The 25,695-nt window shown below is 35.8% G+C and overlaps 1 protein-coding gene across 1 annotated transcript; it reads right to left on the bottom strand.

Annotated features, from left to right (window-relative positions):
• Positions 1 to 408: 408 nt before the first annotated feature.
• Positions 409 to 24,414, bottom strand: LOC140146138 (cdc42 homolog). The gene is made up of 5 exons (XM_072167897.1): positions 24,259 to 24,414; positions 21,493 to 21,580; positions 19,650 to 19,750; positions 4,279 to 4,476; positions 409 to 982 (listed from the first exon to the last, which is right to left on the bottom strand). Exons 1-5 carry the CDS (start codon positions 24,364 to 24,366, stop codon positions 890 to 892), a joined length of 588 nt encoding a protein of 195 aa, XP_072023998.1. The 5' UTR covers positions 24,367 to 24,414; the 3' UTR covers positions 409 to 889.
• Positions 24,415 to 25,695: the final 1,281 nt, after the last annotated feature.

Below are 25,695 nucleotides of genomic sequence, written 5' to 3'. Positions count from 1 at the left end.
GTAGCGACTGAAAAAATTTCAGGCTATCTTATATTTTTTGCTTCAGGACTGATGTAGCTAAAGTTTTACACCCCCCCTCTACGTGCCCAAAAACTTTTTAACCCCCCTGTTCATACACCCAAAACTTTTTAACCCCCCTATTCAGAATTCCTAAAATTTTATGACCCCCCTACATATTTTCCAGCCCCCCCCCTACCAAAGTATTTATGAACACTCCCTAATGTAGGAAAATAAATTTCCAAACCCATAATCACCCTCTCAATCATGCGCGTATTTTTTTTTTTTTGGGGGGCTTTGGGGCGCTAGCCCCCCCCCTCCGGGGTAAAAGCAGGGGGCGGCGGAAGAAGAAGGGACGGCAAAAACAGGGGCGGCAAAAACGAAGGGGCGCCAAAAAGAATTAGTAAATAAAAAAGGGCGGAAAAATTTGATAAAGCATAACAAATTTAGAAAAAATGGTACTATACATCAAAATGTGCTCCTTTTAGGGCGCTAGCGCCTGAAACCTTTTTTTTTTTTTTTTGCTCTTCACTTTTTCAAACGACCGAGAAAAAAATTGGGTCAACCTTTTCGGGCTGTTGAGGAAGGGGCGGCAAAATTGAATTTTCTTCAGCCCCCCGGGGTTGGGGCGGCCGCGGTACGCCACTGCTCTTTGGTATACTAATTTAGTTACTACTTCAATAATGTTTCACATTTTGTTAGTTTACTCACATGCTTGATAAGTAATGTCAATTGCGATCCTATTTCACTACCCTAATGTTATTATGAATCAAGCGTTAATGTGGTGTAATTTAACAGTCTTGCATAATTGATTGAAACCAAATAAAAACGAAATAAAATAAAAATAGATCATAGTTGGAGAAGGGTAAGGGACAGCCATTGTAAGAAACAACTACAAGGGCGTACATTTCTGCTTTGGTGGTGGTTGTTGTGGTTCCATTGCTGTCAGGATAGCTTCGTCAAATACATGCTTTACTCCGTTAGTCTGTAATGGAGGAAACAAAACATTGTTTACAAACAAATGAGTTGTAGTTCTGATAAAAATTGTTTGCAGTTTATCACATGCAAAGACAATGGTAATTACCACTAAGGTAATGAACCCCCCACAGTGTCATCGACCCTATATCTTCATGGCAGAAATCGCCATGGTATTTTGAATCCACAGCCACGATTGGCCATTTGGTTCAGACCTTTGAAGCTCTTTGAGACGAATAATTAGTCGAGGGACATGACTTAGGCTGCTCACAATAGCCGGGTAATCGATCTTGATTGTGCGTGAATAAGCTTGTATACCCCATTGAGGTCAATGGTCATCGACTTTTATACTGCCTAGTAGTGAGTGCAGCTGTACCATGGTACTACACGTTGTAGTCCATACAGGACCAACGCAATATAAAATTGAGAGTTTTGGTCCGATTTTGAGTTCAAAGCGCACGGCCAATTTTCAAAGCGCATTCTAGCGACCATCATATCTGTTCAACACGTATTTTCAAGTGTATGAGACCACATCTGGTTTCTTGAGAAAAATTAATTTACGGGAGATATTCATCATTTTCTAACCCGGTACCCGAAGATTTTCGTCTGATATCAAAATCGTGCATAGCAATTCACGTGTATCGACCCGTGTATTCATTTTAATGTCTCTGCTGCACCAAATAATTATTAGCCAGGCGGTGTCGGTGTGCCCCCTCGTCTCTGTTCATGGTGTTCCAGAGAAGGATTAAGAGAGCACCGAACATCATGAACAGAGACGGGGGTACACCGTTATCTAATTAGTCACGTATACGATCCACTTCTGGGTGCTAGTGCGCCCTCTGTTGGTGTACAGAAGTTGCAATAGACAAACATCACTTTGAACATGGTCATCGCCCAAGATGGTCGAACTGTCAAGTCAGTAAAATACTTTTGGTTTTGACACGATGCCCCGGCAAGATGCATATTATGTGTTTCTACAAACCTAATGAACCTCTGAAACAGGGGTCCATGAAGTTGCTGAGAAAGTTATTGGGAAGCATGAGCCATGCGGACTGCCAAGTTGGGTATCAGATTCAACCATCAGACTTAAACTTGAAAGGGATGAGGCCAAAGAGCGGCACTCCATTTCTCGTCAAGCTAGAGAAAGATGGAGGAACTTGAACACCAGCCTTAACAACTCTTATAAATCTGACGAGCAGATGGAAGACCTGAAGCTGGCCGACGAGATTGGAAATTACACCACCACCAGGAAAATCATACACTCTCGTTCTGGGAAGAACTCAAGGAAAGGGGTGAAAGTCAAAAAGAGGGATGGAACAGCCTCAACCAGTGACCATGAACTGCGTGGGGAATGGAAGGAATATTTTAGCTCACTCCTTAACAACGACAGTGGCATAGCAGCTTCAGAACTTCCTGCACCAGCTGTTGAAGATCTTCCTATCATTACCGAGCCCCCAACTCGTGAAGAAGTAGTCGAAGCAATAGCAGCCATGAAGACCAACAAGGCAGCAGCATTGGACTGTGCTATAACTGCTGAAGCACTTCAGGGAGGAGGGGATAGCATGATTGATATGATTCTCAAATTCTGTATGGAAGTATTCTCAACGCTGACACCGCCACGTCAGTGGGTCACAAATGATATCATTCCTATACTAAAGAAAGTCGACCTCTCTCTCATGACAAACTACCGTGGTATTTCGCTTATGTCCATTGCCGCAAAAGTGTACACAAGATCCTTTTAAACAGGATCCAACCTCACATTGATCCTTTACTGAGAAGTAACCAGGCTGGCTTTAGATCAGGTCGCAGCTGTGCGCAGCAAATACACATTTTGAGGAGGATCATGGAAGGCTTCAAGGAGTACCAACTTCCTTTGACAGTCTCTTTTGTGGACTTCAAAAAAGCCTTCGACTCCATCAACAGGTCCGTCATTTTTCAGTGCTGCGGCATTATGGAATACCAAAGGTAGTGGTAAATGCCATCCAGGTGCTCTACAAGGACTCCAATAGTGCTGTTATGGTAGATGGAAGTATCTCAGAGCCTTTCCAAGTAACAACTGGGGTGCTTCAGGGTGATGTGTTGGCACCATTCCTGTTCATTATCCTGGTAGACTACCTGAAGAAATTAACTTCTGGAATTGACACTGGAATTATTACCTACCCACGTCGGTCAAGCAGGTATCCTGCTAGGATGCTGAATGACCTGGATTTTGCTGATGATATTGCCCTGTTGGAATCTTTTAGCCCGGGCCCAGTCGCAACATAATAGAACTGCATGCAGCAACAGATCTAGGCCTTGTCATCAGCGCACCTAAGACAGAATATATGACTGCAAACTGTAATGCCCAACCAGCACTTGAAGTTTATGGTAGTACCATCAACCATGTCACAGACTTCAAGTACTTGGGTTCCAAGATAGCTCTAGTGCTGGAGACCTAAAAAGAAGAAAAGCACTACCCTTGGCAGCTTTCTGGAAACTGGAACGCCTTTGGAGAAGCCCATCCCTGCCAATCGAAGCAAACCAAGCTGTTTGAGACAATTTGTGGTACACATGCATGTCTTTCTGTACGGGTGCGAGTCATGGGTAATCACCAAGGACATGGAAAACAAGATCAATGCCTTTGCAACATCTTGCTACAGAGTCATGTTAAACATCAAGCGTGTGGATCGGATTCCAAATGAAACCATCTACAATCTGACCAACACCACTCCACTGGTTGCCAGAGTCAAGATTCATCAACTCAAATTTCTCGGCCATATACTGCGTCTTGAAGACGACGAGCCTGTGAAAGAATATGCCCTTTATATTCCACCACACGGGAAGAGGAAACCGGGACGGCCGCGCACACTGTACTTACAGTATGTCCAGCACCACCTGCATGGAGATACTGAAGGGATGCTGCAGCCAAACAAAATTGTTTCGTTTGCCCAAGATCGCAATAGTTGGGGAAAGCTTGTAGTCGCCTGTTCCGCATCCGACTGATGATGATGAATGAACCTCTTCAAGAATCAAGAAGATATCACTTTTCAGCTGTACCCAATGTTTACTAGAAATCTTTTCAAATGTTGCCACAAACATTTTGTAATTTTTGTTATTCTTTCCCCCAAACAAAAAATTGCACAAGTATTATGTCTTATTTTTTTATACAAAATGTGGTATAACATTTGTGCAATTTAATGTCATCAACAAAAACATTTTGAAGATTTGTAATGGTAGGACTTAGATTGCACTCAGTGGGCGCAATCTAAGTCCTACCATTATAAATCTTCGAAATGTTTTTCACTGTTTTGATGACATGCCACTCACCAGTGTAGTGGCGGAACATTCCATATATTTGACTGCTTTCAGCTCTCCGGCCAGCTCTTCACCTAGCTCTTTTGTGATTGGATCCTGTTTGTTCGTGGACAATTTTTCTATGGTACCTGCATCCTCTCTCAAATCTATTTGTGTGCCGACTAGAATGAAAGGAGTCCTGGGATAGTGATTTGTGATCTCAGGTACCCACTGTATTTATACAAAAATACAAAAATGAAAAGGGTATATCAGCATGACAGTTTACCTGCAGGAGTTCTTGTATCTTGCCACAGGACAGATCCAGTAATCCTCATTCCTCCCACTTAAAGCTACTTAAAGCCATATTATAACATGGAGAACGCCCTCAATATTTTTTCAAAATTTTGGAGAATGTCATTGGTTTCATATAATTTGAGGAGCACTGCTGAACATACTATGCCCGAAAAGAAGGGGAAAAAACAGCCAGCAAAAGAGCAAACTACACTGGAAGATATGTTTACCAGACAACAAAACAACAACAGTGAGAAAATGGCGGAAAATACGAACAATGTGAGCGACGTGACTAACGCTGAACTGAAGGACTTGTTATTGAATATGGATAAAAGATTAAACGCTCGAATGGATGCAATAGAGGCACAGTTAAGGCTGGTTCAAAGTGTATATTCGAAGGCGAATATTCGGCTTCGAATACTTTTTGGTCGTCAAAATATATGCGGCTTCGAATATAAAACTATGAACCGGAGAAAGATATATTTCTACAATTCACAGCGTTGCCCGACTATTAACAAGTATTGCCCGTTGACCTAGGTAAGCAAAAATTTGAGAATTTCTATAACGTAGTCAATAAAATAATAGGTAAACTCAATATTGAACTACTGTCATGATTTAATGTCTGAAAATAAAAATTAATAAATAAATTAATAAGTTAATAAAGAAATAAATAAGTCAATAAGTGACCATGCGTTTTAAGTGGAGATGTAACATTTTGGGGTTCATAATATAGGCCTACCCAGGGAGGCCTACAGCCTATGTAGTTAAATTTGGTGTCAAACTAAAGCTTGTGATGAGACCAATACAGTAAGCATAATAAATATTGTAAACATTATTAACATTTGCATAATTTGCGGGGTGGAGGATGATCAGGAGGAGCAAATTGAATATAAGTGACCCACAGTGGTCATATAATGCAAGAGGGCCATTTCTTTTTTTCACATTTTGTTTACAATTCACTTTAAACTGCATACTTTAACACCATACAATCATATTCCAGCTAATTTAATTTGCTTTGAGAAGCAATTTTACATATTTAATTTTCTGTAATTATCAAACACATGGCTAATTGTTATCTAATCAAGTATAACATTATAATTATAATTATAGGCCTAGATAGTAATGCGTTGAGTTTTTAAAAAGTAATATCCGCCTTTTTTTCTTTCTTTTTGAAATGACATACTCAGCATGGAAAACATTTTTTTCGTCAGAGGCAGATATTTGGTCTATTCAGTGTCATAAAGCTACAAATAGACGATCTTTTAAATTCATTTTTAAATGGCTTTTTCTTTTTCAACCTTATTGTTACCTAGCCGGGACACCGGCTAGGTCTTGTGATGCTATCGGATCTTTCTTCTTCTTTCTTCTTCTGGCAACAAATTTCAAAATGCTTCTTCTCCTACATGTTACATCCTACAATGACGTCACTTGCACATATGCATCGGCTATATCCAGTGTCTATAGGATATTCACAAATTTGGGGTCAAAGGTCATTAAGGGGTCATTTCCGGTATAAAACCAAATATCTTCAAAATGCTTCTTCTCCTACATGTTACATCCTACAATGACGTCACTTGCACATATGCATCACCTATATCCAGTGCCTATAAATTATTCACAGAATTTGGGTCAAAGGTCATTAAGGGGGTCATTTCCGGTCTGAAAGCTAAAAATATTCAAAAAATCACTGTTTTTACAAATTACATAGCAAAGTGTTGTCATTAGCACACATGCATTGCTACCAACCAGGGTCTTTGGGGTGTCTACAGTTTTGGGGTCAAAGGTCATTAAGGGGTCGCTTCCGGTCAAAAACCAAAAATCATCAAATATGTTCATTTTTTTAAAACTCAAAACGTAACCAAACCAGAGTGACATAAACTTCATATATGCATTAGTGTTACCCGATGTATGCACAGTATTTTTATTTGTTTGTTCAAAGGTCATTTAGACGTCATTTCCGGTTTGAAGCTAAATAACTTTAAGAATTTTTATCTCCATAACTAAGCATAGTGGATTTTTTAAATTTAAACTGTAACAATGCATTTTCTCGATGTATATAAGGTTTTTTTTATATTGGGGTCAAAGGTCATTAGGAGGGCAAAACGTCAAATTTGCACAAAAATGTTTAAAATTACGGAAAAGTAGCTGTATCTCGGCCTATGGAAGACGGATAAAGCCCCTACATGCTACAGTGATGCACCATTAATGGTGTGAGATGTCCATAATAGCCGGTCAAAGGTCAAACTTTAAGTTAAGACCGGCATTTCCGGCCCCGGCTAGGTCCAGATCTGTAACCAGATCTAGTTTGTATTTGTAATGTTCACACAATCTGACAATGTCCCAACTTATACCTAATGTGAATCGAGCCATTTAACATGTGCTTGTAGGACAACGATTTTGAATGAAACTTATTAATTGTGATATTTTAATTCCCCTAGAACACCACAGTTAAGCGTCAAGTCCAAAATTGTAAGTGGGTTTTCTTTTATTTTACCTCATTATTTCGTTAAAATTACTCGAAAACCCTCCTAAGAGTTGTTACTGATATACATTTCATAATTTTCGGCAAAGGATAGCCAAATAGTTGACCGAAATCGTATATTTGCACCAATATCTGACTGAAATCGTATATTAGCATTACCGCCCCTTCGTGACTTTATTGCTGCTAAATGTGAAACGAGATTACTTGAAATATATATTTCAAGAGTTGAACAAGTTTCAACTCTACGAATATATTTCTGAAATATGTCTATCTGATTGGTTGATGGTCAAGAGGATTACGGCATCCTCAAAGTCTCTTGCTGTAATTCTCTAATCGATATCTATTATAGGACCGATCTTTTGAAATCCATATACAACCGTGTCAAATGAAATAGTCTCGGATCATAATTTGTGCACGATACAACGTTGATACTTCAGATTTCGGAATTTTATTTAAAATAGGCATAAATCACCTTGAACAGGTTGAATGCTGGCAAAAGTAGATAAAATAACTATGGGTCGAATTTACATTAATCAGTGTCCTGGGCCAGGATAACATGTAGGACTCCTTCGCACTCTAAAACAATACTTCACCAAATGTCCTTGCTTTCATTTTCTCATTTAATTTATTTTTATTAATTTCTTTATTCACTGCCTATGTGGTCAATCCGGTATTGCCAAACATTTCTCGTCCATTACCCGTGTTAATCTATTTATTTATTAAAATGCACCATCTATTAAATTCCTGTAATACAATGTATAGTCCTAGTGTATTTTGATAACAAAGTTTTTTTTATTTTTGATTGGAATTTGGGGTTCCATAGATTTACAAGGGGTCAGTTTTTACACGATTTCATATATAAAATATGTTTGGGCATGGCGGAATTAATATATGATTAAAAATAGACATACTCTTAGGCCCCCTTTTTTAATGTTTGTACATTATTAATATTAATGTACAAAATGCAAACGAATGTATATATTTGACTGTTTTGTAAACATTAATTTTGATGTTTACTCATAATTATGTCTGGAAAGTCAGGAAAAAAAAAGGAGTATCGATATTTCCTGGGAAAGTGGATCAGGTGAGCAGTGAGTAAAAACATTCGCTCTAAATGTTTATTTTATTTTTATTTTTTTATGAATTTATTAGGCCTACTGGTAAAGTGAAGAAAAAACTCCAAACGCACTCTAGGATTTTTCATCAGCAGCAGTAGAAATTTCTCTTGCATAGATTTTCGGGTGATCTCGCTTGGATTTAGCAAACAATGAACCGTTCACTTGTAGGTTATGTTTGTAAGCCTAAATATCATATTATTTGCATAAAACATAACTTACCATCACTACAGCATTGGAATGCTATTGCCTGCCAGGCATTTTCCTTTTTCTGGACGTCTTTATATAGTCCCTTACTTTTATGTCATATAAAATGGGTACGCTTGTACCGCACTAATAACGTTTTCTTTCAGTTCGTTATCAGCCATTTTGGAACTATCCAGACGTATTTTGCACAACTGTGCAGGTTAATTTTCATTGGGGATTTTTGAAATCATCGTTCGTCGAACGATATTCAGGTGACCTCGAGCCTTTCATATAAATCAATAGTATCTCGCTATCAGTTGCGCGATATTTAATCCGACTCAACTCGGCGTGTCATCATATTTTATTCGTTGCCGTATATATTTTGACGTCACAAAAAGTATTCGACAACGAATATTCGCCTTCGAATATTCACTATGAACCGACCCTTAAAAGGTACAGTGAATAGAGTAACGGAAAATGAAAACCAAATCAAGGACTTGGTCAAGTCAGTGGACCACAATGATAAATTTGTCAACCAAATCCTAAAGGAGCAGATCCCGGAGATTAACGCCAAAATTTTCCAGGCGAAGAATGAAATGAGAACTAATCAGATCCTAGCTGAAATTCATGATAGGAAACAAAATTTGCTTTTCTATGGAGTGAAACAGACCAAAGATGAGGACATTTACGATGTAGTGCGAGAGTTCCTTATTACGGATTTCATGTTTAGAAGAGAACACGCTGATTCAGTGATCATAGTGAACGCGCATCGACTACCACGTCGAAAGAGAGACTTACAGGGGCGCGAGCAACAGGAAGGAGAGGAACGACCGGATCCCATCATTGTGCGTTTTGGTTGCATGTCCGACAGAGATTGTGTTTTAGAAGCAAGCCAAATTCGCGGTTATATCAAGGACAGGAAGCCAGTCATGTGCTACACGGATCTCCCTGCAGAGATGAAACGTACGAGGGGTGAGTTGGCTACTCAAGCAAGAAGACTACGGAATGAAGGAAATTCAACAAGGATCAGAGTAAATGGGGTGAAAGTGTACTTAGAATATCGTGCCAAGGAAGCAAAAGGCAGTGCCTGGAAGATGTACACCAAATAATAGAACAAGCTATGCTATAGCAAGTCTTTTTCTTTGACACTGCAAACAAGCTATTGATAGATTATCAACGGCATCCTTTATATCGAACAATATTAATTTTGCTGAAAAGAAAAAAAAATGCTGATTATGAACCAGTCCTTAATCGGTTTCAAATAAAATGTGCACACCATATAAATTTTATGTACAACTTTGGGTTTGGAAAAGAAAGTCTCAAAAGTTATGGTAGTACAGGTAATGACATTAGTGAAAAAATGACATTGGGTGTTGAAAAAACAAATCACTTTCTGTGTTCGGATCGTATCATAAAATTGTAAAATATAAACTTATAAAAGCAAGAAAAGTCAGAAAATGTGTACGACGATATAAAAAAAAAACACCCAAAACAAACAAAACCATTTATGATGCTTATGCCTATGGTGAAAGGAAGATACTTGTTTTCAATGTTATCCACTTTATGATATATATTGTAAAATATTTGTTCATGTTATAACAATCTATATATAAACAAAATAAAACGTGAAATCATGGGCTTTTTCTGTGTATTGAAAGCCTATGGTGAAAGGAAAATACTTTCCAATGTTATCTACTATATGTATTGTTTAGGTCAAAACAATCTATATATAAATATGTAAACAAAATAAAATGTGAAATCATATGCCTTTTGGTGTTTGGATGCCTATGGTGAAAAGCAAATACTCATCACACACTTTATGATATGGATTGTTTATGTTACAACAATCTATATATAAATATATAAACAAAACAAAATAAAATGTAAAATCATAGGCCTTTTTGTGTTTGATTGAATACCTATGGTGAAAGGCAAATACTCATCTTATACTTTATGATATGGATTGTTTATGTTATAACAATCTATATATAAATATGTAAACAAAATGAAATGTGAAATCATGGGCCTTTTTGTGTTTGATTGAATACCTATGGTGAAAGGAAAATACTCATCACATACTTTATGATATGGATTGTTAATGTTACAACAATCTATATATAAATATATAAACAAAATAAAATGTGAAATCATAGGCCTTTTTGTGTTTGATTGAATACCTATGGTGAAAGGCAAATACTCATCACACACTTTATGATATGGATTGTTTATGTTATAACAATCTATATATAAATATGTAAACAAAATAAAATGTGAAATCATAGGCCTTTTTGTGTTTGATTGAATACCTATGGTGAAAGGCAAATATTCATCACACACTTTATGATATGGATTGTTTATGTTATAACAATCTATATATAAATATGTAAACAAAATAAAATGTGAAATCATAGGCCTTTTTGTGTTTGATTGAATACCTATGGTGAAAGGCAAATACTCATCTTATACTTTATGATATGGATTGTTTATGTTATAACAATCTATATATAAATATATAAACAAAATGAAATGTGAAATCATAGGCCTTTTGTGTTTGATTGAATACCTATGGTGAAAGGCAAATACTCATCTTATACTTTATGATATGGATTGTTTATGTTATAACAATCTATATATATAAATATGTAAACAAAATGAAATGTGAAATCATATGCCTTTTTGTGTTTGATTGAATACCTATGGTGAAAGGAAAATACTCATCACATACTTTATGATATGGATTGTTTATGTTACAACAATCTATATATAAATATATAAACAAAATAAAATGTGAAATCATAGGCCTTTTTGTGTTTGATTGAATACCTATGGTGAAAGGCAAATACTCATCACACACTTTATGATATGGATTGTTTATGTTATAACAATCTATATATAAATATGTAAACAAAACAAAATGTGAAATCATAGGCCTTTTTGTGTTCGAAAGCCTATGGTGATAGGAAAATACCTAATGTCACATAGTTTCCAATGTTATCTACTCTATGTATTGTTTAGGTTATAACAATCTAAAATATGTAAACAAAATAAAATGTGAAATCATAGGCCCCTTTTTTGTGTTTGAATGCCTATGGTGAAAGGAAAATACTTATGTCACATAGTTTTCAATGTTATCCAATTTGTGATATGTATTGTTTATGTTATAACAATCTATATATGTAAACAAAATAAAATGTGAAATCATTTTCTGTTTGAATGCCAATGGTGAAAGGAAAATACTTATGTCACATAGCTTCCAATGGATCCACTTTATGATAATTATGTATTGTTTATGTTATAACAATCTATGATTGTTATGTAAACAAAATAAACTGTGAAATCATAGGCCATTCTTGTCTGAATGCCTTTGGTGAAAGGAAAATACTTATGTAATATAATTAGTTTCCAATGTTATCCACTTTATTATATGTATTGGCCGTTTCATACTATAGCTTTATACCACGTTAGTGGTTTAAATGCATTTATAGTTTACATGGATACTGCAGAAAGGTAACATTTGCTGGTAAATTTTGTTTAAATAGGAAACCTATGTACATACTACTGTTTAAAAAAAAAAAAAATGCAACTTTAAATTATGTATGGTTTTGAACAAAAACAATAATTTGAACAAAATGAGTAATATTTGGAGCTTGATTGATAAAAACAAAACATGCTACAAATTACTATTCTGAAAAAATCAGACAAAAAAAGTTTGCCTTTCTTAAATGCTGTTTCCATGTCGGCTCGGAGATGAGTGCGGTGTGTAGATACTTTTTTAGTTTCTTTATGTTTGTTTTTTGGGTATCTACCAAGATTTTGTTCCAATTTTCTTTGTTTTTTTTACATGTTCTTTTTTGCATGGTTCTGTTTGTGTGTGCGGGTGAGTGGCCATATTTATCAAAGTATAATTTATATGTATGTCTAGAGTTTTCTATGTACAATTACCTCATGAAACGTGTTCCATGATACCATTATAGACATTGAAAATGATTAAGTATGGCTAATGATGTTAAAATTCTATCAATGAATTGCCGGGGTTTAAATGCTAAACAAAAAAGAAGAGATGTTTTGCATTATTTGCGTAACAAAAGTGTTTCAATATTATGTTTGCAAGATGTTCATTTTGATAAGAATATGGAAATAATGGTAAAAGCTGAATGGGGAGGTGAAGCTTTTTTTAGCTCTTTTGCCTCAAATTCAAGAGGAGTTGCCATTTTTCTCAATAACAATTTAGATTATAAAGTCCATACAACACAAAATGATGAAGAAGGAAATTGGGTAGCTTTAGATGTATCTATTAACAATGTTCGTATAACACTTATATCAATATATGGTCCAAATGATGACAAGCCAAACTTTTATCACGACATTAAAAGGGTAATAGAAACATTTGATAATGCCCATTGTGTGTTATGTGGTGACTGGAATTTGGTTCAAGATCCAAAATTAGATACCTCGAATTATATTCGCATAAATAATCCAAAAGCGAGAAAAACTGTTTTAGAAATGAAAGAAGAACTTGGATTGATAGACCCGTGGCGACTTCAAAACCCAAACTCTCGCAGATATACCTGGCGTCAACCAACTCCTTTAAAACAGTCCAGATTAGATTTTTTTCTGATATCGGAAGAGCTTACAACATATTTAGTGAAATCTAAAATAGACCCTGGATATCGAACAGATCACTCTCTTATTAGTCTTTCGCTCGACGTGTCTCCTATTAAACGTGGGAAAGGTTTTTGGAAATTCAATAATACGCTATTAAAAGAAATTGATTACATAGATAGGATTAAGAAAAAATTAGTGAAGTTAAGAAACAATATGCAGTATCACCATATAACTTAAATAATATAAATCAAATCCCTGCAAGTGAGCTCGAGTTTACGATAAATGAACAACTGTTTCTTGAAGTATTGCTCATGGAGATAAGGGGGGAAACGATCAAATATGCATCAGAAAAAAACAAAAAAAATAAAAATAAAGAAAAAATACTTGAAAGAGATATAGAAACTTTAGAAAAAGAGCTAGGTGATTCAAACAATACAGACGTTTTAGAAAATGTTGAAATTAAAAAGTCCGAATTAGAGGAGATGAGGAAGGAAAAAATGGAAGGCGTAATGTTACGATCCAAAGCAAGATGGATAGAACACGGAGAAAAACCATCTAAATATTTTGTGAACTTGGAAAAAAGAAACTGTGTAAATAAAGCAATCGTTCATTTACAAAATGCAAACGGGGATGATATAAAAGATCAATACCAAATAATGGAAGAAACTTTTAAGTTTTACTCGAAACTGTATGAATGTAAAGACAACAATTTATATTTGGAGAATTCGACCAAAATCTTTCAAGATCAGATTTACCTCAATTAACTCAAGATCAATTAAAAAAGCTCGAAGGGCATTTGACTTATAACGAACTTTTAACTGCCTTGAAGAAAATGTCAAACAATAAAAGTCCTGGGTCTGATGGGTTTACCACTGAATTTTGGAAAGTTTTTTTTCAAGACTTGGGAGGTTTTCTCTTACGTTCTCTGAACTACTCATATGAATCAGGGGAATTATCAGTTACGCAGAGATTAGGGATTATTACCCTCCTTCCTAAAGGAAACAAACCAAAACAATTCCTAAAGAATTGGCGTCCTATTACTTTGTTAAATATAACCTATAAACTAGCTTCATCGTGTATTGCTGAAAGAATGAAACAGATTTTACCAAGCCTAATAAATGATGATCAAAAAGGTTTTATGAAAGGAAGGTATATTGGAGAAAATATAAGATTACTTTATGATTTAATTTTATACACAAAATTACATGACCAACCAGGTATGCTATTGCTTATAGATTTTGAAAAAGCGTTTGATTCCGTTTCTCATAAATTCATTTTTAAAACATTAGATTTTCTAAATATCGGTCCATCTTTTACAAAATGGATCAAACTTTTTATAATAAAGTCAATCCTCAGTTTTGGTAAATGGAAATTCCTCAAAACAATTCGATTTAGGTAGAGGTTGCAGACAGGGGACCCTTTGTCCCTTATATCTTTCTAATTTGTGCTGAAATGTTGGGCTGTCTCATACGAAAAAATACTGATATATGTGGTATTACAGTTGAAAATATTAATTGTAAAATCACCCAATACGCTGATGACTCGACTGTGATCTTAAATGGAAGTAATGAAAGTTTACTACAAACGTTAAAAACACTGGATTTGTTTGAGCGTTTGTCAGGGTTGAAAATAAACGAGGATAAAACAAATGTTGTGTATATTGGGTCACTTAGAGGTAGAAAACCAAACCCTGGCATTACAAATAAAAATCTAAAGTGGGTTGAAGACGGACAATTCTCTGCATTGGGAGTACAATTTTCAACCAATTTGGTTGAAATGGTTAATTTGAACTATGATAAGGTTATGGAGTCGGTGACAAAGGTAATGCATCATTGGTCTAAAAGAAACTTGACAGTTTTTGGAAGAATAACTATAGTCAAATCCCTACTGATACCAAAGTTTAACCACCTTGTTCTTTCAATTCCTAACCCGTCAAAAGACTTTATAAAAGATTTACAAAAGAAAATCTATAATTTTATTTGGAAAGGTACAAGAGATAAAATAAGTAGAGATCAATTGTCAAATGATTATTCTGAAGGTGGATTAAGATTGGTTAAAGTAGATTTATTCTTTGAAGCATTGAAATGTACATGGATTAGACGAATTGTAAATGGATGTATTGATGCTAAAGGATTGATGTTTTTTTCTATTTCAACTGGTATACATATTAATGATCTTGAAAAGGGCGCAAATTATACACTAAAAGTAGCACAAAATTCCCAAAATGTTTTTTGGAAAGAAGTTCTTTATCTTGGTCTAAGGTAAAAGAAAAAACACAATCCTAATACAATTGATGATGTGTTAAGATCATGTTTATGGGAAAACGAATGGTTTAAGATTGGTGGTAAAGAAATAAATTATAAAAAATGGCGGACAGCAGGTATTGATTTTGTCTCTGACCTTGTCCATGTTAACCAAAACCGTTTTCTCTTTCTTCATGAAATTGAAACAAATTATGGATTACGGCTAAATTTTTTGGAATACAACAGTGTAATTTGCGCAATTAAGAGTAATTTCAAGCATCTATTTCAGGAAAACGCTACATTTATTGCAATTCCTAAGCCGTTTATCCCATTTCATTTCAGTTTTATTTTAAAAGATAAAAAAGGTTGCAGATCAATCTGTAAACAACTTATGTCCTCAAAGATACCAAGAGCAAAACGAAAATGGGAAGTAAAATTAAATAGTAGCTTTTCAGATGATGAATGGAAGGTATATTCTTTGTTGCCATTTAAATGTACAATGGATACAAAATTACGGTGGTTTCAGTACAGAATTTTAAATGGAATTCTTACCACAAATACATTTATGTTTATAATTGGCAAAAGAAATGATAATATATGTACTTTTTGCAACAAGGAACCCGAAACGATAATTCATCTTTTATCAGATTGTAAAAAGGTTAAACCCATTTGGTCTCAGCTCGAAACCTGGTGTTTACAAAAACTCGGTATACCTATCACATTCAACCGATATCATATTCTTTTCGGGACAGATTTAGGAAAACTAAATAGTGCTATCAATTTAATTCTCATTCTAACTAAGTTTTATATATACAGAAAAAGATGCCAAAATTCGACCCTTTCTTTTATCCCTCTTCAGAAGGAAATAGAATATTATCATAAATTGGAAAGATTCATTCTTTTAAAAGATTCAAAATACCGAGTTTATCAAAATAAATGGCAGGTTTGGAAGGACTTTTCAACTAAACATTTTCTTCTTATTGTAAAAGCTAGACAAATCAAATGCTATATAAATATGTATGTGAGAGTGTGTGTGTGCTGGTACTGTTTATGTATTGTTTAATATTTAAAAATACCTGGTGTATAGAAATCAAAATTTCTGTATTTATCTGAGTAAACTATGATTGTAAAATGTACACTGGAAAAAAAAGAAATAAAAAAAAAAAAAAAAAAAAAAATATGTTTTCAAAATTCTGTTTTTACATGATTATATTGTACTTTATTAAACTAACATACCCTGCAAAAATCAAGAGTATATGTGCTGTAGTTTTGTCAAAATCCGAGATTTTGTATAAAACGCAGGAACCATCGTTTTATTATTACGATGGAAATATTTAGTCCAACGCGTACACGATGCATAACACAGTGCGTATACGGCGTGTGGGACGGATATACACATCTAAGGATAGTATCGTAACACAACCGACGGAGTGATACTTTGGCGACATCGGCGCTGGTAATAAATTCCAATTTTCTTTGCTTTACCTCAGTTATTCGGCTCAAATTTAAAAGGGGACATATCTGACATTTTATGGCAAAGAAATACTGATCTATTTTGTGTGGAAATGTTATAATATGGCTTTAAAGGAAGTCTCCGGCAATCACAACATTATGCTTTATGTAAGAAAAATAATTATCAAGCACGAATCACTTAGTTTTATTTAAGACAAACTCATATTGACCATAAAAACGAATAAAAACATCCGTCTCTCAATACGCGATATTCAAAATTCCCGGACGCCGAAATTGCCGAGTGCAATGACGTCCCAGTGTAGCGGGACGTCCGTTTGTCTAGTGTATGGATTATGAATCTCAGGATAACCGGGTTGACACCACACAGTGTCATCGCCCCGATATCTTCATGGCAGAAATCGCCATTGTAGGTTGAATCCACCGCCACGCATGGCCATTTTGTTCCGACCTGTTTAATAGTTTTGAGACGCATAATGGGCCGAATGACATCTGACTAAGGCTACTGACAATAGCCCGGTGACTGACCTCGCTGTGTGTGAGTGAGCATGGTACGCCATGGGTCATCTGCTTTTAGACTACCTCCACGATTGGCCTATACACTGCGCTATATAGTTCGGCACATATAAAAATCAGAATTATTGTCAGTTTTTGAGTTCAAGACGCAAGCGTCTTTCTCAAGACGCAAGCTAACGACTATCATGTCTGTTCAATACATATATTCAAGTGCAAGGAACCACATCTGGCTTCTTTAGACGAAATCAATTACGGGAGATACTCATCATTTTCTACCCCGGTATCCAAAGATTTTCGTCTGAATATCAAAATCGTGCACAGCACATTCACGTGTATCGATCCCGGGTATTTATTTTAGCATATCTGCTGTACTAAGTAATTATTAGCCAGGCGATGTCGGTGTGCACCAGTCCCCTGGGGGACCGTAATTTTGAGTGAAACGTGGGTAAGCTGTGGGGGACACAACCCCACTTACTGCCTTGCAAGGACCACACTGAAGCACAATAAAGTTATTTATATAAACCACAATCAACACGTTTAATTAACTTTTAAAGATCACAACCAGCAACAATCTCAACAACATACACCGTTACTCCCTACTACATGTAATTTGTGCGAAGGAGATCCTTTTAAATCGTCAGGACACATAGGCCAATCAAATTAAAAAATCACCCACCACTAATTGTAACAGAAACCATTCAATCACCATTCATTTCAGAAAAGTAGGAGACCGGGGCAAAGTGGACCAAGGGGCAAAACGAAACACACCCATTAACTTATGTATATGCTGCCCTCAATCTCCAAGCTCATTATATTTAGAACACGGCATGGATGTAGTCCATACAGGACCAATACGCAATATTTAGTACTATAATCAACGCCGTGGATTATGGTGCTAAATATTGCGTTGGTCCTGTATGGACTACATGGATGTAGCATTGTTTGTGATAGGGGGCGTTCGTGTGAGTCATGTGTGCTTTTTACAGAAAATGTCTGTTTTTCATATGTTTAATCTGATAATATATAGGAATAATTATAATTCATATGCCAAAGCACTGTGCCCTTGCTGAATTAATTCGATAGCCATATTAATGAAAGATGGGCTTAAGCCTACTCCATGCATGCCACAGGGCTAGCATACATTGGCGTACATGACAGTGATGCATGTCGGGAGAAATCTCATGTGGTCGGGCAAAGTGGAAAGGGACAAAGTGGACAATAGTCCAAAGTGGATGGGGCAAAGTGGAACACCGAAAACAGACGTCAGTGACTCAGGCAATACTTGTATCCGCCATACTGATATAGGCCGTAAGTGGTGGTGACAATGAAGACACACCTGAAGGGGATGCATTTCTGTAAAGCCATCTCCACTCCGAGTCTCCACTTCAGCTCCACTTTCACGACTTTTTTCAAGTTCACACCATTCAATAAAACCGCGTTTTTGATGAACTTTATTAATGGCATTTGTTAGTTGCAGCCCGAGTTGCAGTCCTAATGTAAGATTATAAACCTAAAGTTTTGCCTTGCCTTGCCTTGCTTTGTAACCCTGTTTGGGCTGGACCAAAATTTTGGTCCACTTTGCCCCGGTCTGCCCTATTAAAGAAAATATCAAAAGTCCCCAAAAGTCCAAGTAGCGGAACAGTGTCTAATTTGCATAAATCCTGAGACGATAATACCGAATAACAGAATGCCGATAAATCCAAAATGGCCGCTTAATATCAATGTCTTGCTCTCATCATATGGAATCAGAAAAAGTATAATTTGACCATTCTCCGACATGCGGTTCTTGAGTTATAGGCAAGCACAAAGGTCAAATTTTGGGGTCCACAGTCGTTTACAAAGGAAATGTGCTCCAATTTTAATCCAACTGGTGTCAAATTGTTCCTTCGACAAAAATAAATCAAAATGAGAAATGTTGCATTGTTTTTGATGTTTTGTTACATAGGAAACATCACAAAACAGGTCAAGGTCAACAGGGCTCAATGGAATTCAATCTTCTTTGTCATGTTACCAAGATAACAAACCACCTGAGATATGGCAAACTATTCTTTTTTTTTTATGTTTCTGCAAGCGGAGCAATATGAAACCATTTTTATCAAAATCAGAGCATTTTTCAATTTTTTTGAATCCTTATGACGGATGAAGGAATACATTGGTATTATTTTTAACAACAATTGACCAAATTTGAAATTTCTCCCCTGCATAAGCGGCCATTTTGGATTTATGCAAATTAGGCACTGTTCCATGCACTACTTGGACTTTTGGGGACTTTTGATATGTTCTTTGATATACTTTTCTGACATGAATGGTGATTAAATGGTTTCTGTATAGTATTGAATGATTTTTTAATTTGATTGGCCTGTGTTTCCTGATCTAGCCAGTATTGCTATCTTTATAATTGGTGCCTTTAATTCTCACAACATAACACACCTTCCAATAATCATAAATTTCACCTGCTTTTTATTTTTTATACATTTTTTTATATTATTAAGTTACCTTTTCTTTAACGTTTTCAAAAGATGAAGGCGAGACAACTGAAAAACAAACAAGGAAGACATCTGTTTGTGGTATAAGTTTGTGGTAATCTTCGGCATGACCTGTGAAGTAAAGAGAAATTTTTAAAAAAATCAGGAACAAAAACAAATATAACTTCATTGTCATAAATTCTTTCACCTTTCACAAAGTGCAAAAGACTTGTCACCCAAATATGTTAAGAATAATTTACGAATTTCAATGTATTGAATATCTGCCATCTTTAATGTTTTAAAAATGCATTGGACACAAAAAGAATGTGTAAGTTCATGAAGATTATCATTCATCCAGGTAGTAACAATAATATTTGAACTATAATCTAGTCAAATGGACGTAACTATTTTTGAGATTTTACCGCCAGATGATCAGTAGGGCATGATGATGCGTTCAGGATTGGATGTGAAAATTTCCACTCAAAAATAGTAAGTCCAGCCAGTTGACTATAGATTACAGTGGCGTAGCTATTATAGGGGTTGTGTCAGAAGAAACATGAAATTGACCCCTCTGACTGCTCTAGATCCGCCACTGAACACCCTCTCCCATGATATACCATAGCCTAACAATAGTAACCGAAATGATAAATTGAGCTTCATTCCTTCTATTTAAAAACAACCCGCTTGTTATAAAGGAGACAATTTTACCCAAACAGTTACATTTCAGCACATCACATCAAAACTCCCTTTGGGCGCCCCATTCATTTTAAAGGTATTTTTATCTAATACCCCTATGGCAGTCATAATTATTGAAATTCAAAATCGCGGCCGAAGTTTTTTAGCTATATTTATTTTATTTTATTTGTTCGGTTTTTTTTGTTTTTGTTTTTGTTTTTGACAACCCTGGATAACCCATGAAAGCTACTATTGAAGCTTATTACCGGTGTTTCCATTGGGATCCACTTGAACACCAGGATGGGTTGGGAACAGTAAGGGGTTAACACCCTACTCTTTTCGAAACTGGCTGCGAGATGTACAGGCATGCATGGCTCTCTGTACACAGGACCGACGGCTTAACACCCCCTCCAAAGGACGGAGTACTTTCATGATTCATTTACCCAATTCTAAATGAACCATGGGGACAGCGGAAGTCTGAATTTAATCTACAGAGGTTGCCAATTAATTACAGACATATTTTCCCCAAGTCAAATCTCCACCGCCGGGATCGAACCCGGGACCTCATGCACTAAAGGCTAGTACCCTAACCATTAGACCACACTCTTCCTTTTTTTTTCAACAAAAATGTTTCGTCTACACGTAACGAGGCCAAATTATAGAAAATGGTTGATTAATATGCTATTAACGCAAGATACCAATCATCCCCCTTCCATTTAAAGCCATATTATAACATTTTCAAACAAAATAGATTAGCATTTCTTTGCCATAAAATGTTAGCTTTTACTGTCAGATATATCCCTTTTTATTTTTTTTTTTTTTTTCTACGGAAAAGCAACGAACATTGGATTTTACTACCAGCGCACATGTCGCCAATACGTACCACTCCTTCGGTCATGTTTTGGTACGACCCTTTGTTGTGTATATCACCGTCCCGCACGCCGTGTACGTACTGTGTGTTATGAACATCGTGTATGCGTTCGACTAATAATTCCATCGTAATAATAAAGCGCCCGTTCCGGCGTTTTATTCAAAATCTCGGATTTTGACAAAACTACAGCACCTAGAGTCTTGCTTTTGCAGGGTATGTTGGTTTAATAAAGTACAATTTAATAGTGTAAAAAGGGAATTTAAAAAAGTCAGTGAGGGCGTCTTCCTCAGCAAATGTTATAATATGGCTTTAATTGGTATTAAAATACCTGATGTATCAAAAAGTTCCAATGCGTATGGTTTACCACCAAGCAGTAAGTTGGCAGCATAAGGATCAATGCGAACAGCGCCAAACACCTCCCAGGGAAACACCTAAGATAAAAACAAAACAATATCATCACATTGTTATGTACGTACGTAATTGAGGTCAAATATATTCCAAACTTGATCCAAGTTTCTTAAAATACAAGAACCGACAACTACCGATGAATTTTTTTAATGATTTAAAAATCATTATATTGGAATTCAGTACAAAATTATTCAATGTAAAGCTCAAAGCAGGGGCGTACCGGTATGTAGGGTAGTGCGAAGGACCGCTTAGTGCGAAGGTTCACTAGTCCGAAGGTTCGCTAGTCCGAATGTTCGCTAGTCCGAAGGTCCGCTAGCCTAGCTGAAGATCCGCTAGTCCGAAGATCCGCTATAGTCCGAAATTTAAATATGGTTTGCTAGTCAGAATATAAAAAAGGTTCACTCAGTCCGAAGGCTCGCTAGTCCGAATTTTAAATAAGGTCCACGCATCGCATTTACACCCAAACGACCTAAGCTAGTAAGCTAACCGTATATCCATCCTTTGCGCTCATTATAGTGATACAATTTTTTTTAGTTTTACCCCAGCACCTTACCCGGGGTAGGACCGACCATCAAAGATGACCATAGAAAGGGGGTGGTGATGCCTCCAATGATTTTCACTTGTGAAATTTTTCCAAGAGCTACTGACTTTTTACTCGTTAGGTGAAAATAATCATTTCCTTTTATATTTAGGAGAAAATTCGGTGAAAATCGCATTTTGTAGAATTTTTAACCGATGAATCAATTTTGCACATAGCCAGAATTTCCCAATTTTGCATGGGCGCCCTCACATTATGACGTCATAGCGACATTATGTTGGGAATGTTTGACTTTATATTTTGGTATCACTGGGTAGAGGTGACCCATAGCTATACATCAGTACCAAATATAGGCCTAACCAGTGATAACGGTATATGACGTTTATAATTAAAAATTAGTGGGGGGAGGGTTGCAATACCCCCACCCCTCTCTTCGTAGTCCGTGAGTACAAAATATGGCTCAGTAGTTCTAGGGTTGATATCCGGGTTAATATCACGCACAGAACATAGCCCGAATCCTTCTGGCCTCTAATGGTGGCGCTTTTTTTACCCACAATCCTTCACGTTGCCTTATTCAGCACAACCCGATGACCGTGCGTAGTTGTTGAAAGACTGAAGGATCCAGCCTACACAGCACATAGCGATTGATGTCATCTACCTTTCACATCCAATGCCACTGCGTTGTCAATTATTTGAACTGTATGATAAAAGTGTTATTAGGTTCGGTTTTGGGTGATACGGATTACATCGGAGTCCGGGTCCATTTCAGATACAGAAACCTCTACCATTATATTGTATCACACAAATCCGTATCAAACATCACCTAATAACTGATTATAATGTAAGCCCAGCAAAAACACAAAACGTTTTTAACAGCTTATATTTTGGATTTTCGGATTTGGTAAAAACGTTTTAATAACATTAAATGTCGGGTTATATATTTAAAGGTCATGAAAACGTTTTAAAACCTTTTGTATGAAAAAACACTCCAAACATATTTTAAAATGTTTTAAAATGTTATTGTAAAATATTTTTTTGCAAACATTTTTGCCAAATATTTTGTCAACACTTAAATAACATTATATTAGAATATTTGCAGTAAGGTATCAAAAAAACGTTGTTGAATGTTATGAAAACGTTTTATACCCTTTATATACCCTTTATATAACCCGACATTTAAACGTTTTCTGGCAACATTATTTAACCTTTTGCGAATGATGTCGAAAATGTTTTGTGTTTGCTGGGAGGTTGTTGAACTTGGGCCCATGATTCTAGAATAAGATGACTTCTCATAATAAAAAAAAATATCCTTTTTTGTATTCATTTGTAAAGACGAATAAATAGATTTTTTTTTTTAAATTGAATTTGGACCATTATTTTTTGAAAATTTGACCTTTGATATTATTATTGTATCCTTATTAATATACATCATTATTAGACATCCTGCATCCTGGAGATTATGACCATTAATTTCCCAAATGGTATTTGGCTAAGGTCCTCTTTCTGTCAAGTTCTTAGTCCGGCCGAGCTGAACTCTTGTATTTCAGCAGTTTCTGCTTCTTCTAAGTTTAGCCGATCTCGGCTAGACTCTTGCATTTCAGCAGTTTCTGGTCGTACAGGTTATTTCTTTCTTCTGTCAACCTTTACATTTGCTCTAGCACTCACCTACTTAAAACCGATTTTGACCTGTGGGGTCAAAGGACATTCAGGGGTCATAGGGCTCAAAAATGTGATTTCAACTTTAAAACAGATTACGTAGGACAGCGTCGCCACTCGACTCGCACGCATGCATTTACCCATGTGCACAGATTTTTGGTCAACGGTCATTAAGGGGTCACTTCCGGTATAAAACGATTAATAATTTCTATTAGGCCTATGACTAGTGGGCCTTCTGACTTATGAACCTTTGTTTATGACTAGCGAACCCGTTTGTTTTGTTTATGACTAGCGAACTCGTGGTATAGGAAACTACACGTCATGACTAGCGACCTTTATGACTTCATGAATCTGATGACTATTAACGACCATTATGACTAGCGAGCTGTAGGCCTAACCGTTTCATTTGATAGCTCTTCAAAGACAGTGTCATAGTGATATCATGGGTCAAAACATGGACACTAACAAATAGCAAAGGAAAAATATACTTACTTTTGGAACATCTTCTGAAGGAAATTTGTTTGTTGTATATGATATGAGTAAACATGTTTTACCTACACCTCCATCACCTACTAGTACACACTTGATGTTTGTTGCCATGGTGGAGCACGGGGACCAACAAAACTTGGATCTTCAATTAGAATGAAAAGTCTTGTATAGTTAACTGTTGATGAAAAGACAAAAAAAAAAAAAAGAAATGTAAATTTTAATTCACTTTCAAAGCCTATTTTATTAGAAGTTTTGAAATTTTAACAGCATTCTGCGGTTCATAGGCCTATGTACATGTATTTAATTACTCTGCTATTATTTTTTGAACTTCTACTCTTCCCTAGAAAAATCATTATAATACCAAATCTACACACCATGGAATTCACCATATCACGTCCAAGCTCACATTGGGCGCCCCATTCCTTTTTTAAAGGAATTTTTATTTGAACTACGTATGTGCCCTTTACCATTATATGTGCTGGGTAAGTGAATACAGATTTAGTACGTCGGAAACGGTCTGAAAAGAAAGGCTAATTATTTTGATTAAATGAAGGTTACCAACATCTATGTGGAAATCGTTACAGATTTATTTCTGAAAATGATTTAATTGCTTCATTTTTGTTCAAATAATTTAATCATTATCTAATGCTTGCAGATCGCACAGTTTTACTGGGTATTATATCTTTTGCACAACAAAACCGATACATGTTCAGAATAGCCTTCATATTGACCCTTTTCAATAGGCTGTTGACTTCGATTGGGTAAGCGTAAGTTAAAGTCAAATAAGTCTTAGGCATAGTTTTTGTATTTTGTAAGTATTATATAAAGTTATTAACAAATTGTTCGTTTTATTTCCGCGTCAAGATGCATCCATTGCTTAAAATACAGGGTGTCCCAAAAAAAGAGGCCCCTCATTGCGCACTCTTTTTCTCCTATTTCAGAAAAGTTGATCAAGTATATGTTGGTATGTTAAGAAGCCGTCACCCGTAAGCTTTAATAAACCGAAACAATTATTTCAATCGGCTCATAACTTTTGAAGATATGCCCTTTTAAAGAAATGTATCCGTTTTTCACTCTGTCCACGGAGGCGGTTAGGCTACTTCAAAGATTGAAAAGTGCATATACCATGCATGAATATAAAACATTCCTCGATGATAACTTTATAAAATAACAACTTTATTTTAGGGAATGTGCTTTAACGGTGGGCTTATGGGTTATGGATTTTGTTAAGTGTCATTAATTTGGGCGAAATTGATGTGGGATGGGACTTCTTCTGCTATACTTGCAATTACTTATGTTTTTCTCTGTTATTTTATGCCTTTTTGTTTTATTATGTTTCTTACTTTTTTACTTCATTATTTCTTGCTTTCTTTTTATTGACAACATAAGTCATTTCTCTTTTTGGAATAAAAGGTAGCCCTGAAAAGGGCTGTTTAGTTT

Source organism: Amphiura filiformis, chromosome 2 (assembly GCF_039555335.1).
Source record: "Amphiura filiformis chromosome 2, Afil_fr2py, whole genome shotgun sequence".
Lineage (NCBI taxonomy): Eukaryota > Metazoa > Echinodermata > Ophiuroidea > Amphilepidida > Amphiuridae > Amphiura > Amphiura filiformis.
Note: the sequence above shows the minus strand (reverse complement) of the source record. Positions and strands in the feature narration are given on the sequence as shown.

Excerpts from the sequence above, each read along its gene's own strand:
- LOC140146138 (XM_072167897.1), bottom strand. The coding sequence starts at position 24,366 with ATGGCAACAAACATCAAGTGTGTACTAGTAGGTGATGGAGGTGTAGGT. Across the intron at positions 21,581-24,258 it reads CTTCAGAAGATGTTCCAAAA|GTGTTTGGCGCTGTTCGCAT; the intron begins GTAAGTATATTT and ends TTTCCCTGGGAG. Across the intron at positions 4,477-19,649 it reads TTGAAAACGTTAAAGAAAAG|TGGGTACCTGAGATCACAAA; the intron begins GTAACTTAATAA and ends GTATAAATACAG.